At 42.9% G+C, this 19,019-nt stretch overlaps 2 protein-coding genes across 2 annotated transcripts in view; both read left to right on the forward strand.

Moving 5' to 3' along the window:
* The window catches only part of slc4a2b (solute carrier family 4 member 2b), a 70,839-nt gene extending 59,336 nt beyond the window's left edge, over positions 1-11,503 (forward strand). The window contains 11 exon segments of the mRNA XM_053342703.1: positions 225-441; positions 1,018-1,224; positions 1,782-1,930; positions 2,502-2,696; positions 4,693-4,929; positions 6,001-6,090; positions 6,208-6,374; positions 7,024-7,277; positions 8,006-8,175; positions 8,920-9,093; positions 10,367-11,503. Coding sequence (XP_053198678.1) covers positions 225-441; positions 1,018-1,224; positions 1,782-1,930; positions 2,502-2,696; positions 4,693-4,929; positions 6,001-6,090; positions 6,208-6,374; positions 7,024-7,277; positions 8,006-8,175; positions 8,920-9,093; positions 10,367-10,447 — 1,941 coding nt within the window. The 3' untranslated portion in view covers positions 10,448-11,503.
* A 3,590-nt stretch (positions 11,504-15,093) lies between these two features.
* Positions 15,094-16,269, forward strand: si:ch1073-406l10.2 (uncharacterized protein LOC100536977 homolog). Its single transcript, XM_053342727.1, has 4 exons — positions 15,094-15,337; positions 15,574-15,678; positions 15,805-15,906; positions 15,990-16,269. The coding sequence occupies exons 1-4, from the start codon at positions 15,143-15,145 to the stop codon at positions 16,083-16,085; spliced, it is 498 nt and encodes a 165-aa protein (XP_053198702.1). The 5' UTR covers positions 15,094-15,142; the 3' UTR covers positions 16,086-16,269.
* Positions 16,270-19,019: the final 2,750 nt, after the last annotated feature.

A 19,019-nucleotide genomic window follows, 5' to 3' on the forward strand; every position in this document is an offset into this window, starting at 1 on the left:
ATTCGAACAGAGATATAAGGAGTTAAAGAGTAAAAGTAAAGAAGTAAAACAGACATAAAACAGGCTTAAATAGAAAATAAAAGGCAGATTAATAAATAAATAAATCAGTTTCTTGTGTCCTAAAGTCATCAGATGTCATTTTATCAACCAGTTTAATCAGAGAATTGGCTAGATCTACAATAAAGGCGTAGAAGAAGATTATATATATGGTTAACTCCTTGCAGCAATTCCATGAAGCGGCCTACCTGGCGGACGACAGGCAGGATCTGCTGAACGCCATCAACAGCTTCCTGGACTGCAGCATCGTGTTGCCGCCTTCAGAGATGGGCGGCGACGAGCTGCTGCGCTCCGTAGCTCGCTTCCAGAGAGAGATGCTGCGGAAGAGAGAGGAAGAGGAAGTCAAACTGTTGGCTAAAGAGCCCAAAAGCCTTGAAGAGAAAGGTAATAATACTGCTTCCTGTTTAAGCTTTTAAACTTCCTGTCGTCCTCCCGGGTCAAACTGACCCCGTCTTTTTTCACTGTTCCTTCCTTCCTTCTGTCCTTCCTTCCTTCCTTCTGTCCTTCCTTCTATCCTTCCTCCCTCCCTCCCTCCTTCCTTCCTCCTTCCTTTCTTCTTTCTTTCTTTCCTTCCTTCCTTCATTCCTTCATTCCTTCCTTCCCTTCCTTCTTTCCTTCTTTCCTTCCTTCCTTCCTTCCTTCCTTCCTTCCTTCCTTCCTTCCTTCCTTCCTTCCTTCCTTCCTCCCTCCTTTCCTCCTTTCCTTCCTCCCTTTCTCCCTCCTTTCCTTCCTTCCTCCCTCCTTTCCTTCCTTCTTCCTCCCTTCCTTCCTTCCTCTCTCCTTTCTTTCCTTCTTGCTACTTTCCTTCCTTCCTCCCTCCTTTCTTTCCTTCTTACTCCCTTCCTTCCTTCCTCCCTCCTTTCATTCCTTCTTCCTCCCTTCCTTCTTTCTTCCTTCCTTTCTTCCTTGACTCTTGTTACATGACTTCTTGATCCTGATGTTCTTCCTCGTCTCCCACAGTGGCTCTCCTCACACCTTCCAAAAAGTCAGACGACCCTTTGGAGCGAACCGGACGGCCCTTCGGCGGGTTGATCCGAGACGTGCGACGCCGTTACCCGAAGTACCTCAGCGACTTCAAAGACGCCATGAACAGTCAGTGCATGGCTGCCGTCATCTTTATCTACTTTGCCGCCCTTTCTCCAGCCATCACATTCGGAGGCCTGCTGGGTGAGTCTCACCAAATTCATAATATTCTAATCTCTGTCTCGTGTTTTTGTAATTCATGGTTAACCCTCCTGTTGTCCTCGAGTCAAGGAAGGAAGGGAGGAGGAAGCAAGGAAGGGAGGGAGGAAGGAAGGAAGGGAGGAAAGGAAAGAAGGACGGAGGAAAGAAGGAAGGTCGGAGGGAGAAAGGGAAAGAGGAAGAGAGGAAGGAAGGGAAGGAAGGGAAGACAGGAAGGACAAATGGAAGGAAGGAAGGAAGGAAGGAAGGAAGAGAAGACAGGAAGGACAAATGGAAGGAAGGAAGTGAAGACAGGAAGGACAAATAGAAGGAAGGAAGGAAGGAAGGGAAGACAGGAAGGACAAATGGAAGGAAGGAAGGGAAGACAGGAAGGATAAATGGAAGGAAGGAAGGAAGGAAGGAAGGACAAATGGAAGGAAGGAACTGTCAAAACAGAGGGGGTCAATTTGACCTAGGAGGACGACAGGAAGTTGAAGTTGAGGTAAACCTTTAAACTCTGCTGTGTTCATTATGGTGTTAACTTACTGTCTGTCTGTTGCTAGGTGAGAAGACTGAAGGTCTGATCGGTGTTTCGGAGCTGATCGTGTCGACGTCGGTGCAGGGTGTGATCTTCTGCCTGCTCGGAGCGCAGCCGTTACTGGTTGTTGGCTTTTCTGGACCCTTGTTGGTTTTTGAAGAAGCCTTTTATAGTGTAAGTTAATGTTCGCTTCATTTTGACAGTCTCGTTTAACCCTTACATACTTTTTTACATTTGAGAGCTGTAAAAACACCTTAAAACACAAAATGATGTGGATTAGATAATGAAGTTTCTTTGGCTTTGACCCCATCTCTTTCGACTATTCCTTCTTTCCTTCCTTCCTTCGTTCCTCCCTCCCTCTTTCTTTCATTTTTCTTTCATTCTTCCCCTCCTTCCCTCTTTCTTTGCTACCTCCCTTCCTTACATACTTCCTTCCTCTTTTCCTCCCTCCCTCCCCTCCTTACTCCTTTCCTTCCTCCCTCCCTCCCTCATTACTCCTTTCCTTCCTTCCTTCGTGCTTTCTTTCCTTCCTTCCTTCGTGCTTTCCTTCCTTCCTTCCTTCCTTACTTCCTTCGTGCTTTCCTTCCTTCCTTCCTTCCTTCCTTCTTGCTTTCCTTCCTTCCTTCCTTCCTTCTCTCCTTACTTCCTTCCTCTTTTCCTCCCTCCCTCCTCCCTGAGTTATGAGTCAGAATATGATCAGTATGTAAAGGGTTAAATAACGTTTCTCTGTTCTGTGTCTTCGCAGTTCTGCAAATCGAACAACATGGAGTACCTGACGGGCCGCGTCTGGATCGGGTTTTGGCTCATCATCATCGTCATCATCACGGTGGCCTTCGAGGGAAGCTTCCTGGTCCGCTTCGTGTCCCGATTCACCCAGGAGATCTTCTCCTTCCTCATCTCCCTCATCTTCATCTGCGAGACCTTCATCAAGCTCGTCAAGGTACGGCTCAAACTTTCAAATAACAACTCTGTTGGCACTCCTTCCGTCCTTCCTTCCTTCCTTCCTTCCTTCCTTCCTTCCTTCCTTCCTTCCTTCCTTCCTTCCTTCCTTCCTTCCTTCCTCCCTCCTTTCCCTCCTCCCTTCCTCCCTCCTTTCCTTCCTCCCTTCCTCCCTCCTTTCCTTCCTTCTTCCTCCCTCCATCCTTCTTTCCTCCCTCCTTTCCTTCCTTCTTCCTCCCTTCCTTCCTTCCTACCTCCCTCCTTTCCTTCCTTTCCTTCTTCCTCCCTTCCTCCCTCCTTTCCTTCCTTCTCCCTCCCTCCATCCTTCTTTCCTCTCTCTTTTCCTTCCTTCTTTATCCCTTCCTCCCTCATTTCCTTACTTCTTCCTCCTTTCCTCCCTTCCTCCTTCCTTTCCTTCCTTCTTCCTCCCTTCCTCCCTCCTTTCCTTCCTTCTTCCTCCCTCCATCCTTCTTTCCTCTCTCATTTCCTTCCTTCTTCCTCCTTTCCTTCCTTCTTTCCTCCCTCATTTCCTTCCTTCTTCCTACTTTCCTTCCTTCCTTCCTCCCTCTTTTCCTTCCTTCTTCCTCCCTTCCTTTCCTCCCTCCTTTCCTTCCTCCCTCATTTCCTTACTTCTTCCTCCCTTCCTTCCTTCCTTCCTTCCTTCCTCCCTCCTTTCCTTCCTTTCCTTCATCCTCCCTTCCTTCCTTCTTCCTCCCTCCATCCTTCTTTCCTCCCTCCTTTCCTTCCTTCTTCATCTCTTCCTCCCTCATTTCCTTCTTCCTCCTTTCCTTCCTTCCTCCTTCCTTTCCTCCCTCCACCCGTCTTTCCTCCCTCCTCTCCTTCCTTCCTCCTTCCTTTCCTTCCTTCCTTTTGAAATAACAACTCTTGATTGCAAGAAGTTTTGGTTGGCAGTGCGGAGGGTTTACGTGTGTGACGCTAAACTGAACGGACTAATCTTTGGACAATAGTCAAACCTCGGGGTCGAAATGAGTATGTTTTTCTAACAAGTAAACCTGAAATCTGTTCTGATTGATTGGCCTTGAAAGTTTAATGGATTGAGAGTTAAACTATTATCCGGGCTTATGATTTTGTAAGTCCTGCTACAGTATTTGTAGAGTTTTATGGCACAGACTTGAAAGGCGTTTGGCTACTCGCTAATCTAATTTTCCTTAAAGTGTGTTTGTGATTCCTAAAAGTGGGATTCATGGTAATCCCTCTACGGAAACTAATCACAGCAGGTGTGTGTGTGAGTGTGTGTGTGTGTGTGTGTGTGTGTTCTACATATTTGGATGTATGTTTAGTTTTTGACTCTATTTTGTGAAATATAGATGATTTCACTTCTTTGAGTTTTTAACATCCTTTGAAAATGAAGCAATTGAATAAAGTACATGTTTACGTCCTCCCGGGTCAAATTGACCCCGTCTGTTTTGACTGTTCCTTCCTTCCTTCCTTCCTCCCTTCCATCCTTCCTTCCTTCCTTCCTTCCTTCTTCCTTCCTTCCTTTCCTTCCTCCCTTCCTTCCTCCCTTCCTTCCTTCCTTCCTTTCTTCCTCCTTCCCTCCTCCCTTCCATCCTCCCTTCCTTTTTTCTTTCCTCTGTCCTTCCTTCCTTTCCTCCCTCCTTTCCTTCCTCCTTCCCTCCTCCCTTCCTTCCTTCCTTCTTTCCTCCCTCCCTCCCTTTCTTGTTTCCTTTCCTCCCTTCCTTCTTCCCTCCTTTCCTTCCTCCCCTCCTTCCCTCCCTCCTTCCTTCCTCTCTCCTTTCCTTCCTTCTTCCTCCCTTCCTGACTCAAGGACAACAGGAGGGTTCCTTCCTTCCGTATGTCCTTCCTCCCTTCCCTCCTTCCTTCCTTCTTTCCTCCCTCCTTCCTTCCTTCCTTCCTTCCTTTTTTCTTTCCTCCGTCCTTCCTTCCTTCCTCCCTCCTTTCCTTCCTCCTTGCCTCCTCCTTTCCATATTTTTGCTGTCCTGAACTGACTTTGCTTTTTTAATATGACCCTTCAGATTTTTAAGGATCACCCGTTGCAGCGCTGCAAGATTAGCGCGGATGACAACAGCACAGATGCGGACAATTCAGCGGAGAATATCACTGTGGTGCTTAGCAACAGCAGCGAGCCTGTGACGCTACATGTCACCGGTGAACCCAACACTGCGCTGCTCTCTCTGGTGCTCATGGCTTCAACGTTTTTCATCGCTTTCTACCTGCGCAAGTTCAAGAACAGTGCTTTCTTTCCTGGAAGGGTGAGAACCAAAACTTACTTTTTAGTTTTATCACATTAATCCTGCAACATTACAACCTCTGTGAAGCATTTATTTAACTGTCTTTAACCCTTATATACTATTCAGGGTCAAATTTGACTCATTTTTTATATTTGAGAGCTATAAAAACACCCTATACACATTTTCATTAGCTGGACTTTTCCTATTGTGACCCAGAATATACAAAAATGGAAATAAAGTTAATCTTTTTTTTTTTTTTTTTTTGTGCAGCTGATTCACATTTTTGCATTTAAAAAAAAAATCTAAAATGACTTTTCAAACATGTTATTGAAAGTCTTGAAAGAGGAAGGAAGTATGAAAAGAGGGGAGGTTGCCTTGGAAACAGCAACAAGTCCATTTAGTCGCTTTTCTGGAGGTTTTTGATCACATTGCACTGTCTTCCTCCTCTCCTGTGATATAAACAAGTTTGTACAGCCACCTGTTGTCCTCAGGTGAAGGAAGGAAGGAAGGAAGGAAGGAAGGAAGGAAAGGAGTAAGGGGGGAGGGAGGAAAAGAGGAAGGAAGGAAGGAAGGAAGGAAGTAAGGAAGGAGAGGAGTAATGAGGAAAGGAGGGAGGAAGGAAGGGAGTAAGGAGGTAGGGAGGAAAAGACAAAGGAAGTATGGAAGGTGGGGAGGTTGCCTTGGAAACAGCAACAAGTCCATTTAGTCGTCTCCTTTCTCCTCTTCTGTGATATAAACAAGTTTGTACTGCCACCTCAGGAAGGAATGGGGAAGGAAGGAAGGAAATGAGTAAGGAGGGAAGGAAAGGAGTAAGGGGGGAGGGAGGAAAAGAGGAAGGAAGTAAGAGAAGGAAGGAGGTTTTTGATCACATTGCACTGTCTTCCTCCTCTCCTGTGATATAAACAAGTTTGTACAGGCACCAAATGGGAATTAATGTTTCATATGTTAGGAATAAACTTTCAATCTCTCGAGACTCCAATTTTAGTTTAATCATAAAAGAAATGCGTCATACAATTAATCAAATAAAGATTTTTAACAGTTTTTTTTTTGTTTTCAAACATAACTAAAACTTCTCCATGTTCTTGTGTTCAGCTTCGCAGGATTATTGGAGATTTCGGTGTTCCCATCGCCATCCTCATCATGGTCCTGGTGGATTACAGCATATCAGACACATTCACACAAGTAAGACTCAGCCAATCATACTTAAAGTCTTTCCTCTGACATCATGTTTACTGTAACTGTAACGTATCATTCAGACCTCCATCGTCTAACTCAGTCGTGTCTCTGTCTCCTGTCCAGAAACTGAGCGTCCCCCGAGGTTTCTCCGTGACGAGCCCCAGTAAACGCGGCTGGATCATCAGTCCTCTGGGCAGCGACGGTGAATTCCCCATCTGGATGATGTTTGCTTGCTGTCTGCCCGCCTTGCTGGTGTTCATCCTCATCTTCATGGAGACGCAGATCACTACGTGAGTGACGCTGCATTTAACGTCACGCAGGCAGGAATCAATTCAAGAATAAAAAAATCTTAAAAACATAATAAGAAATTAAAGTGTTTAGTCTAGACCTGCTCTATGTGAAACGTGACTTTTGATTTGGCTTGAAGGAAGGAAGGAAGGAAGGAAGGAAGGAAATGAGTAAGGAGGGAAGGGAAGGAAAGGAGTAAGGGGGAGGGAGGAAGGGAGGGAGGGAGGAAAAGAGGAAGGAAGTAAGGAGAGAAGGAATGAAGGAAGGAAGGAAGGAAAGCACAAAGGGAAGAAGGAAGGAAGGAAGGAAAGCACGAAGGGAAGAAGGAAGGAAAAGAGGAAGGAAGGAAGGAAAAGAGGAAGGAAGTAAGGAAAGCAGGAAGGAAGGAGGAAGGAAGGAAGGAAGGAGGGAGGGAAGGAAAGGAGTAGGGGAGGGAGGGAGGGAGGAAAAGAGGAAGGAAGGAAGGAAAGCACGAAGGTAAGAAGGAAAGAAAGAAGGAACAGTCAAAAGAGACGGGGTCAATTTGACCCAGGAGGACGACAGGAGGGTTAAATCAGCCGTTATTTAAAGTGCTAATTTAAATGTATAGCACAAGTAAAGAAGGATGATGATGATGATGATGATGATGATGATGTCTCTGTCTTCCCGCAGCCTGATTGTGAGTAAGAAGGAGCGGATGCTGGTGAAGGGATCCGGTTTCCATCTGGACCTGCTGCTGATCGTGGTGCTCGGCGGCAGCTCGGCTCTCTTCGGCCTGCCGTGGATGGCGGCCGCGACCGTCCGCTCGGTGACCCACGTCAACGCCCTCACTGTCATGAGTAAGGCCGTCGCCCCCGGAGACAAGCCTCGCATCCAGGAAGTGAAGGAGCAGAGGGTGACGGGGCTGCTGGTGGCCATCATGGTTGGTGAGTGTCAGAAAAATCAATCTCATTATTAACTTCCTGTCGTCCTCACGGGTCAAAATGACCCCGTCTGTTTTAATTGTTCTGTCTGTCCTTCCTCCCTCCCTCCTTCTCTCTTTCCTCTGTCCTTCCTTCCTTCCTTCCTTCCATCCTTCCTCCCTTCCTTCTTTACTTCCTTCTTTAATCCCTCCCTCTTTTACTTCCTTCATTCCTTCCTTCCTTCTTCCTCCCTTCCCTCCTCCTTTCCTTCCTTCCTCCCTTCCTTCCTTCCTTCCTTCCTTCCTTCCTTCCTCCCTTCCTCCTTTCCTTCTTTCCTTCCTCCTTTCCTTCCTTCTTCCTCCCTTCCCTCCCTTCCCTCCTCCTTTCCTTCCGTCCTTCCTCCATTCCCTCCTTCCTTCCTGCCGTCCTTTTTTCCTTCCCTCCTTCCTTCCTCCTTCTTTTCCTTCTTTCTTCCTTCCTTCCTCCCTCATTTCATTCCTTCTTCCTTCCCTCCTCCTTTCCTTCCTTCCTCCCTTCCATCCTTCCTTCCTTCCTCCCTTCCTTCCTCCTTTCCTTCCTTGCTCCCTTCCATCCTTCCTTCCTCCCTCCCTTCCTCCCTTCCTCCCTTCCTTCCTTCCTCCCTTCTTCCTGCCTTCCTTCCTTGACAGGAGGGTTAAAGCCAAAATATATTTAAACCCCCTTATTTCAAGCTGTTTTAACCCCCGTTCTCACCTCTCTTTTTTTTTTTCCAGGTATGTCCATCGTGATTGCCGACCTGCTGCGTAAAATCCCCCTGGCCGTGCTTTTCGGTATCTTCCTCTACATGGGTGTGATGTCTCTGAACGGTATCCAGCTCACAGAGCGTATGATGCTGCTGCTAATGCCACCAAAGTACCACCCGGACCACACCTACGTCCGCAAGGTGAGAGGCGATCCCTGATGGGCCAGATTTTTTTTAGGATTTTTCATTGGGGGAGGGGCTTTAATCGATGAAATGGAAGAGCAGGTTTATATGTTTATTTGTTTTTATTTATTTAAGAATAAAACAGATTTAAAACACACTTAAAGATTGTATCTAAAAAAGGAAACATAGCATTTCTCTTCCACTGCCAGAAATGTCAGAAGAAAGGATGAAATATAAATATATTCAATTAAGTGATACAAAACTCACACATTTAAGAAATACTCTGCATTTTTCCTTCCTTGCTTAAATGACTTTAACAATTAATTTCAAGTAATAAGATAATTTTTTATTTTCATTGACTAATCTGTAAATTATTTCAGCTGTAGAAAATTCACATTTTCTTCAATTTTAGGTATACAGTAAGACTTAATAAAGGAATAAAAGCCTTTATGGTATATCAGAAAGTTAAGATTGTCAGCCAAGAAATGTCCTGGAGGAATAAAATGTATGAAAATATTTAATTTTGATTAACTGATTAATTGTAAGATGTCAGAAAAAAAGTGGGAAAATGCAGAAGTTGAGCCAAATATATTCAATTAAATGATACAAAACTCACATTTAAGAAAATATTCTACATTTTTTTCTTGACTTAAATGAGATCATTTTTACTTTCATTGACTAATCAACTAATCATTTCAGCTGTATGAAACTTCAATCCTGTCAAGTTATCACAAATTGAAATGCACCTTGTTTGTCTTCCAGGTCCGTACGCTGCGCATGCACCTGTTCACGATCATCCAGGTGGTGTGTCTGGCTGCTCTCTGGGCCGTTATGTCGACTCAGGCGTCGCTGGCCTTCCCCTTCGTCCTCATCCTCACCGTCCCTGTGAAGATGTTCCTGCTGCGCCGCATCTTCACCACCAGAGAGATAGCATGTGTAAGTCCGCCACAAGGGGGCGCCACATACACGGAGGACAGAGTATTACTGCTGTTTGACACTGAAGAAGACTAGAGAAGAAATATATTTAAAGTCAAAATGTATCCAAAATGTTTATATAATGGCAAGCAGAGACATTTCCTGTGTGATCATAGTTAAAGTTGATGAGAGTAAAGGAGGTTACATCTGAAGTTAGACCTTTAAGATTTTACTCAGGAGGGTTTTTTCCTAATTTTTTAAATATTTAACATGTTACTGAATACATATATTGATGTTTTTAATTCTATAGCAACCATAGAACACAACCTGTATCTATAGCAACCATAGAACACAACCTGTATCCATAGCAACCATAGAACACAATTTGTTATAGACCTTTAAGATTTTGCTCAGGAGGGTTTTTCCTCATTTTTTAATATTTAACATGTTACTGAATACATATATTGCTGTTTTTAATTCTTTGAAATCAATATTTTTTTTAATATATTTAGTAAATAAATCATGATGTGGGTTTATTTGGAGCACACATGGACTTAAATGGAGTCACAGTACCAATTAAACCCACTTTATTCTGGACTTAGATTTTGGTGATTAATGGAAACACTTACCCTAACAGCTGATCTTAGGAAGGAAGGAAGGAAGGAAGGAAAGAAAGAAGGACAGATGGAAGGAAGGAAAGAAGGACAGATGGAAGGAAGGAAGGACAGATGGAAGGAAGGAAGGACAGTTGGAAGGAAGGACAGAACGAATGAACGAACGAAGAAGGGAAGGAAGGAATGAAGGAAGTAAAGAATGAAGGAAGGACAGATGGAGGGAACATTTACCCTAACAGCTGATCTTAGATCTTAGGAAGGAAGGAAGGAAAGAAAGAAAGAAAGAAAGAAAGAAAGAAGGAAGGAAGGAAGGAAGGAAGGAACATTTACCTTAACAGATGAAAACATTGGTTAGAAAACTAGAAAAGTCATCAAATGTAATAAGTTACATTACTTTGATGAAGTCATTGAAATAATTACATTACTTATTACATTTAAACAGAGTAACTAGTAATCTGTAACCTATTATATCGCCATAGTAACCCTAACTCAATGCTACAGAAACTTAACTAGTACACTTTATCACAAATGATTCAGGCCTCACAGTGAAAGAGCAACTTTCTAATTTTAAGAAAACATCTGTAATTATAATATAGATATTTTATTTATAATGAGAAATTAACTAAAAATGGATCCTTATGTTCTAACTCCTAAATCTGATGTCTCTGTCTCCTTTCCAGCTGGATGCGGACGACGCAGAGCCGAAGTTCGACGAGCGCGATTGTCACGACGAGTACTCGGAGATGCACATGCCCGTATAACCCTCGTATCACCACTTACCTCCTCTTCTTTTTAGTGGACACCAAAATCCGTCACTCTACCAACCGATGACGCCTGGGGATCCGTCGACGTTTGAGCCCCTCGAACTTGAAAACACTCTCTGACGCCACATCACTGTGCACAGCTGTTGTTGACCCTCCTCCTCCTCCTCCGCTTCTTCATCATCATCACGAACGTTTGTCGCAGGTCAAAGGTCAAAAGGTTTCTCTATATATAAGTTCTCTCACCAATAAGAGCACATTTAGGGGCTTTTAAAGTCGGTTAGCAGCACTTTGTGGCACAAACGATGAACTTCAGAGGAGCTCAAACAGTCACTATCATGTGTTCATTCATCATATACCTTCTTTTTTTTTTTTTTTTTTTTTTTAAAACATATATTTCAGGGGACAAGAGATTCCAAATCAAATTATGTGATCTCGAGATGGTAATTAATCATGATTACAGTAGATAGATGTGCAAACTGATTCTTTTTTTTTTTTTTTTATTTAGCCCTGAAAGGTTGCCGCTGATTCACATTGAATATGTGGAGGATATATATTGGAGACATTCCTCATATATATATTAACGTGCTGAGTTATATATTGCTAATTAAGTTTGTCGCTTTTTTTTTTTTCTTTTTCATGTTTTTTGCTCTTTTTAAGCTCACCAAGCGCCTTATGAAGGAAATAAAAAGGTATACCTAGAGGTGTTTTTTCCCCTCATCCTGTCTGATTTATAGACAGCTGATCACTTTACCCGCCTCCCGAAGCTCGTAGCACTTTTTAAAAAAACAAAAATAAGACACCAAATCTGAACAATGACTGTATTTTATGTGATCATTTTATCTGCTTAGTGTCTTCTCATAGCCTTTAAATATCAATACTGCTTTAGTTTGGACTATTTGTGATTGTTTTTTGGGTTTTTTTGGGGTTTTTTTAGCCTTTTTGTCCTCGAAATGCAGCATTTTTAGATGATAGTTGAGCCTTTAAATCTTTAAATCGAAAGTATTTACCTGTAGTGACTTAAGTTCACCAGCAGAGGGAGATATCAGTCATGATGTACCAAAAAAAAAAAAACACAAAACAAAAAAAAAACAAACCAAGTTAAATGAAAATGCAATTTATCAATACACTAATGCCATAGTATCATGTTTCTCATCATTTTTTTTGTAGTAGAGCGTTAACACAGTGGCATGATAATATACTCTAAATGTCTCCACTTAAATGTTTTAGGGCACTAATGTACTAATGTAGAGTTTATATATTGATGCCTCACTTGGTTGGTGTGGTTGGTTTATTATGGGAATAGCTGTAATTTATTGGTTTGTTTGTCCAAGTGCCAAATGTCTCATGTAAATAGTTTCGTGGTCAAAAACAAATAAGCTGCAGTTCAGTCATCTCACGTCTCCTTAACTGTATTTTCTTGAAGGGTTGTTTCAGTCTAAATTAACAACAAAAAATCATTACAAGACATTCCACCATGATTTATCATAAAAAAAAAAGTTCCTCTTTGTTTTTTTTTTATTGGCAGCAACTAATCATCACTCAGTCGACCAAATCATTGTCAATTGTCACCAAAAGCTGTGTAGACAATCTTCATGCACCGCTGAGAGGGAAGGCTTTTAAAAAATATAAATGTGTGGTTTTTTTTTGTTTTTGTGTGTGTGTGTGTGTGTGTGTGTGTGTGTGTGTGTGTGTGTGTTTTATGTCATGTTGTGTGTGTGCAGCATGACGTGGATCAGTAGCTTTGACTGTGTCAAAAAAGCAACAACAACAAAACAAGCAGTGATTTATCAAGAAGTCCTCTGTTACTCTCTAGTGTGTATTTGTATCTCTGACACCACTCTTCACCTCTCCCTCTCTCTCTCTCTCTCTCTCTCTCTCTCTCTCTCTCTCTCTCTCTCTCTCTCCCTCTCCCTCTCCCTCTCCCTCTTCCTCTCCCTCTGTCTGTCTCCCTAACCTTCTCCCTCTTCACCTCTCCTTCTCCCTCTCTCCCTCTCCCTCTCTCTCTCTCCCTCTCCCACTTCACCTCTCTCTCTCCCTCCCCCTCCCCCTCTCCCTCTCCCTCTCCCTCTCTCTCTCTCTCTGTCTCTGTCTCTTTACCCCTCTCCCTCTCCCTCTCTCTCTCCCTCTTCACCTCTCCCTCTCTCTCTCTCTCTCCCTCTCTCTCTCTCCCTCTCCCTCTCTCTCCTTCTCCCTCTCTCTCCTTCTCCCTCTCTCTCTCTCCCTCTCCCACTTCACCTCTCTCTCTCCCTCCCCCTCCCCCTCTCCCTCTCCCTATCCCTCTATCTCTCTCTCTGTCTCTTTACCCCTCTCCCTCTCCCTCTCTCTCTCCCTCTTCACCTCTCCCTCTCTCCCTCTCTCTCCCTCTTCACCTCTCCCTCTCCCTCACCCTCACCTCTTCACCTCTCCCTCTCTCTCCCTCTCCCTCTCCCTCTCTCCCTCTCCCTCTCTCTCCCTCTCTCTCTCTCCCTTTCCCCCTCTCCCTCCCTTTCCCCCCCTCTCTCTCTCTCCCCCTCTTTATCTGAACTATGCCATCTCAGCCTGAACTTGACTTGTCGTTGTGATCTTGTGCCTGTTCGGTGTCACAGAAGTTGCACAAAATCTCAAGTGCCTGTGGGACCATGAAGTGATCGGCTACAAGTGTTGTGCTGTGTCTTGTTAAAGGACGACACACGTGTTACACAATATTTTTTTGCACTTTTGAGACGCTCATAAAATCAAACATCTCTCTACTTTTACTATATCTGTTGCAATATGAGGCATTATTGCTGTTTTTTTTTTTTTTAAAGATTATTTGGAAATGTTAAATGTACACACACATTTTTTTTGCTGCACCATGGCCATTGGACATGAAGGGGATATTTATCAGAAGTAAAGAAGTGGAGTACAGTTTAATGTTTGCTTATTGTGCCTGTGGATTGAATGAAGGTGCTCTGTGTATGTCGAAGTATCTGTCAAAATCATGAAATGCTGATATGACGTGTTGTTCCATTTCAAAAAGCAATACAAAGTCCCGAGAGGCTATTGCTGTTGTTCCCTTGTACATTTATGGTTCAAATATTGATGACAAATAAAAAGCTATTTTCTATTTATCCTGGCTGCTGTTCACTTGTGTTTTCTTATGTCTAGATATTTAAGCTTTAATCTCCTTCCTTCTTCCCTCCTCCCTCCTTTCCTTCCTTCCTTCTTCCTCCCTTCCTTCCTTCTTCCTCCCTTCCCCCTCCTTTCCTTCCTTCTTCCTCCCTTCCTTCCTTCTTCCTCCCTCCCTTCCATCCCTCCTTCCTTCCTTCCTTTCCTCCTTTCTCCCCCTCTCCTTTCTTTCTTTCCTCCTTTCCTCCCTCCTTTCCTTGCTTCTTCCTCCCCTCCATCCTTCCTTCATTCCTTCCTTCCCTCCCTCCTTTCCTTCCTCGCTCCTTTGCTCTTTCCCTTCCTTCCTTCTTCCTCCCTTTCCTTCCTTGACTCGAGGACAACAGGAGGGTTAAAGGGGAATTGGGAACTTTGAAAGAATTAATTGAAGTGTGAAGTTTTAAGGCAATAAAGAGAATGAAAGTGAAGACATAACCACAAAATGAAAGCAATAAAGATAACATAACTTTGAACTTTACACAAGCTGTAAAATTGTCTCTGACACACTGGGAGTCCTGAGGAAGTGCAAGATGTTACATAAAGGTTAAAAAAGTCTTTGATTAGCCTTAAAAAGTTATATTTTAAGATGACAACAGGGCAGAACATTATTTCCTAACTATTATGTTGACAACTGATACTCAGCTTTATATTATCAATCAACCTGAAGACTTCCCAGCCAGCATGTCCATGTGGGCCACACATGGATTAAATGTGCCCACATACTTTGAGTAACACATGTGGGCCGACTGTATGAGCCCCATAAGGGATTTAAGTGGGCTAAGTGGACAAAGTAAGTAGACATGGGCATAAACCGAGAAAATTGTATGGGCTCCATATGTATAACTCACCCAGATGGGCCCCACCTGAAACCCAGTCAGAACCCACTTGAAGCCCATTTGGGCAAACACAAGTGTGACCACCATAGAAGTTTTTAGATAGGGGGAACACAATTTCGTTTCTTATGTACATGTACTTGAGAAATGGCAATAAAAGCTTTCTTATCTAGAAACTGCAGACAAACCCATGTGGGACTCATATTGCAGCACAAATCTAACCCTTATGGGGCCCACATGGACATGATAGCTGGGTAATTGTTTTGGCCCTCCCTCTCAATTAACACCTCAAATCAAATCAAGGATCTGGGTTTAGGTCATAGATTGATGCGAACTTCAGAAACCACATTAAACAATAACGACAAAAAGTAGATTTTTAGCATCTAAACTGGTCTAGGTTAATGTGAGAACCATCTAAAACTTTAATAATAAGAGATATCATAAAGGCCATTAAATAATTAATAAGCTGCCAGAAAACAATTATTCCAATGATGTTACTAATGAAAAAGCTTCAAGGAAAAGTTAAAAATCTATATCACTAAAATTCTCCAGGTGTGTCCTACATAAGTGTTGATCGTATTCAGCAGTTTCCTGTTATGTACCAGGGGGAAAAGAGGGCTGGATGTTCTATCCCCCCCCCCCCCCCCCCCCCCCAAAAAAAAAGAAAGAGACAGTATAGAGTGGGTGGTGCATCACAGTCCCGTCACCACACAGTGACACACACACAGGGAGGAAGATGGCTGCTGTCCCACTGTTGCTGCTGCTCAGCTTTGGAGCCTTGTTTTTTTCGGCTAATGCACAAGATGCCTACGAGAAACTACCTGAAGACTACAAAAAAGGAGTGGACCTGGCCTTGGAGAAGCTCAACGCTCTTTCTGGGATCCAGAGCCATTTTCTCTTCTTCAGAAGTCTTGCACAGTCAAGCATTGAGGTATTTGTTATTCTTGCATGTGTTGTGGAGCTTGTAAGAATCAAAGTTGATCATTCATTTGATTGCAGAGTGTTTTCATGTGATTTTACTGTGAGTTGCATCCTAAATGTCAAAGAATGTGGTGATTTTATCTGAGAGGAATTGAGAAGGTGATTGAGTTGGTCAGAACTGATCTTCCTCCCCCACCTCCTCCTCCTCCTCCTCTTCCAATTCTTCTTTCTCTTCTTTCTCCTCAGCCTGGATTCGATGTGAGCTACATCTACCACCACTTCTATCTTAAAGCCACCAAATGTGCAAAGGGAACAGTCGACTCTTCGGCGTGTCAGTTCAGGCACGACAGAGTAAGTGCTAAAAAATACTGGTTTTCTCTCCTCCAAAGATGATTGAACTGTGGAATGTGAGATGTGAGGTTGGATGTGCTCTAACATGTCTGCTTGCGGTGTGTTTGTTTTTGTGCTTTCATGCAGCCGCTGATCGACTGTGCAATCTGTTACAAAACATTTGAAGGGAACATCGAAGCTGAACCTGTACCGTACATTCACTGTGTCCACAAACCGGCCCTTACGGAGGTCAGTCTCCCTTTGGTTAGACACACATCAGAAAGCCACTAACTTTTTTTCCCTCATTATATTCACTTATATTTTAATTGCAGGAGATGAAGGACACCAGAGTAAACCACTGCGAAAAAATGGGTTACAGCAATGGAGCCCCAACTCTTCTAGCATCGAAAGGAACAGATGAAGTGTGAAGTAACGTAGCCTGTAAATAACTTTGAACAACTATACTGTCATTAATGAGTAGCCCACCTCTTAACTACTCTTTATGTGTGTGTTGGTAATGGTCTTTTTTTTTTAAATCACATTTTACGTCTGTACATAAAGTGTTGCCTTACACAAAATTAATAATAAAGTTTAATTTTGTGAACTATTAAAGGTTGTATTTCCTCTAAAGGGTGTCCTAAGCCAGGGATTGTGGGTTTGAGTCCCATCTGGGGTGCCATTTTTTTATGTGACGGTTTCGCTGTGGGCGTGTGTGAGGAAGTTCTTCTTTTTTTTAAGGGGTGCCAGCCAGGTTTCTCTCCTGACATATAAGAGGGTTTTCGATTTTTGTCAGTCAGTTAAGGTTTTATATTTACATGACCCACATCATTGTGTTACCCACATGAAAACACACACACAAGGCATTGCATTTACACGTGCACACCTTCCCTGATGCGAATGACTGCATCACAAAACGCAAATAATATTAAGTGCAAAAAATGTATTTGTCCCAACACAAAATTCAATTCAAATAGTTCAAACTAATATTATTTCCAACATAAGAAAGACAAAAATAACCTAATAAATAGATTAATAATCAAACTCCTGGTATGATTTAACCTAATTGGACTAAAGTCAGTAATCAAAAGGAGGCTGCCTATAGTCTGGCAAATTCCATAAAAATGTATAAAATATATTCATTCATCTCTAAATACTTTCCTATCCTGTCCGTGACACCCATTCATCCCTACTTCCAATTTCATATAATTCAAACAATGGTAAATAGGCTAAAAAGTGTATTTTATGTGTCTAGTCTATAAGAACTGAGGAGAAACAGCACCTCCTCATCTTAATCTGTGCATTACTGAAGAATGACTCTTGCTTGCAGTTAATATGCATTAGTTGTGATTTTCAGCTGTAGATTAATACATTTGATGCTCTGGTGGGTTTTTACAACAGCTTATATAATATATGTGGGCTTGACTCAATGCTAATGAATGACTGTGTCACTCAGTGCACCAGTGTGGCTCATTAATGTGTGTTTGGACAACAATGGAGGTCTGTCGGCTCGGAGGAATAATATCAGGCTTTGGTTACACAGGCAACACATATCAGAGGAATCAGTTCATTGCTGCATTTTGGCCTAAAAAAATATATTGAAGTTCAAATGTTCATCAAACACACAGTGAGTTATCTCCGCTGAGTCCAAGGCAATGTTTGATGTCTCTCAACATTACTTACTTACTATTTAAAAGGGGATATGATTTATTTTTTGCATTCTGTTTTGCACAGAGATCAGGACCTTTAAATGGCAACAAGGCTACCATCTTGTTTGATTAATTGAATATCTGTTTAGGAAATTGCACCATTAAAGTACTTTTTATACAAATCATTCCAGATACTGTTTTGTCTGCAGGTGTTTCATGGTTTAGCCTCTTAGATCCAATAAAGGGAAATCTCAGTGTTGTACCTAACTTGTATTTTAGACAATAATGTGTTCACAGTGACTGTAGCAACAGTTTGGGGAAGGTGCTCTCCTGCTTTAGCGTAAAATGCCCCCATGTTCAAGACCCAGTCTATTTAAAAAAATATTTTCTTAGTTTGCTTTAGAAGAACTGGCCTAGTCTGGTCTGGTCTGGTCTGGTCTGGCCTGCAGAGAGATTTGACCTCAGCCTCATCTAACACATTTTACAAAGCCACCTCACAGCTCTCTATGGAGAGTACAAAAATGGGGGTTATTGTTCAGTTATGAAGCCGGTAGTGGACGTGATCACATTGCTGAATTGATGTCTGTGTAAAAAGAACAGCTGGACCACACCAGAGGATCTCTGATAGGACAATAGGCCTTTGGTTGTGTTGTGTGGCAGGATTTGAGAAACCCGTCCTGATGGTCAGCAGGGAAACTGAGGGGGCACACATTACACTATCTAAAGCAGGGGTGTCAAATATGCGGCCCGTGGGCCAGAACCGGCCCGCCAAGGCGTCCAATCCGGCCCACTTTCCCTCCTGTCATCTGTCCTTCTTTCCTTCCTCCCTTTCTTACTTCTTTCCTTGGCATGGGATAGTTCAGCAGATGGTAGTAAAGCAGCATTTATGGGGTTAGGGTTAGGGTTGGGGTTGGGGTTAGGGTTCAGGGGTTGTGGAAGAACATTAAATGCACTGGCCTACAGACCTGGGCTATCCATGTCCTTAATACGGTGTGGTGTGGAATGGTAGATGGAGGAAGTATGGCAGGGAGTACAAGTGTTTCTGTGGTGCTGATGGTAGTAAAGCAGCATTTATGGGGTTAGGGTTAGGGTTGGGGTTGGGGTTGAGGTTGGGGTTACTGCCATGAAACTCAACAGATTAAGAAGTTGGGGAAAGGCCGGGTGTACGTGGACACGACAGAAGATGTTGGAGCTGTTTTTGTCTTGTGCCAAAGTTCTTGTAATGTATTTAATATTCAAAATGTTTGCAAGATAAATCACCCATGAAAACACTGACAAGGCTATCATAAACAAGTCTCATATTCAAATAAATCATCAGTAGAGTCTTGTGATTGGTTTCCTCGCTGCACATGTAGCCAGAGAGATGCTTTCACAAAGAAATAAAACAAACTAGCATCAATGGGGCCTGTGCACCAGCTGCTTTTCTCTTTTCTCTCTCTTAGTTCCTGTCATTACTCAGGGGGACACAGAGTAGAGCTTGTTTTACCAAAACACTCAAAGGGAGGAGTTTCCACAGAACAGACTGCTTACCAGAAGTGGAATTACTATGTTTCGAGTGTTATTACAATGGAGACCTGGATTAGTAATCCATGTTATGGGAAAAAAGCCCAACGTGCAGCGAAAAGCGGTTGGCCCCAGGACGAGGTCAAAGGTCAGCTGTGACCAGTGGGTGAATGACCTTTTTGTTCAGTTGAGTTGATGCATAAATAGAAAAAG

The sequence above is a fragment of the Scomber japonicus genome, chromosome 21 (assembly GCF_027409825.1).
Source record: "Scomber japonicus isolate fScoJap1 chromosome 21, fScoJap1.pri, whole genome shotgun sequence".
Classification (NCBI taxonomy): domain Eukaryota; kingdom Metazoa; phylum Chordata; class Actinopteri; order Scombriformes; family Scombridae; genus Scomber; species Scomber japonicus.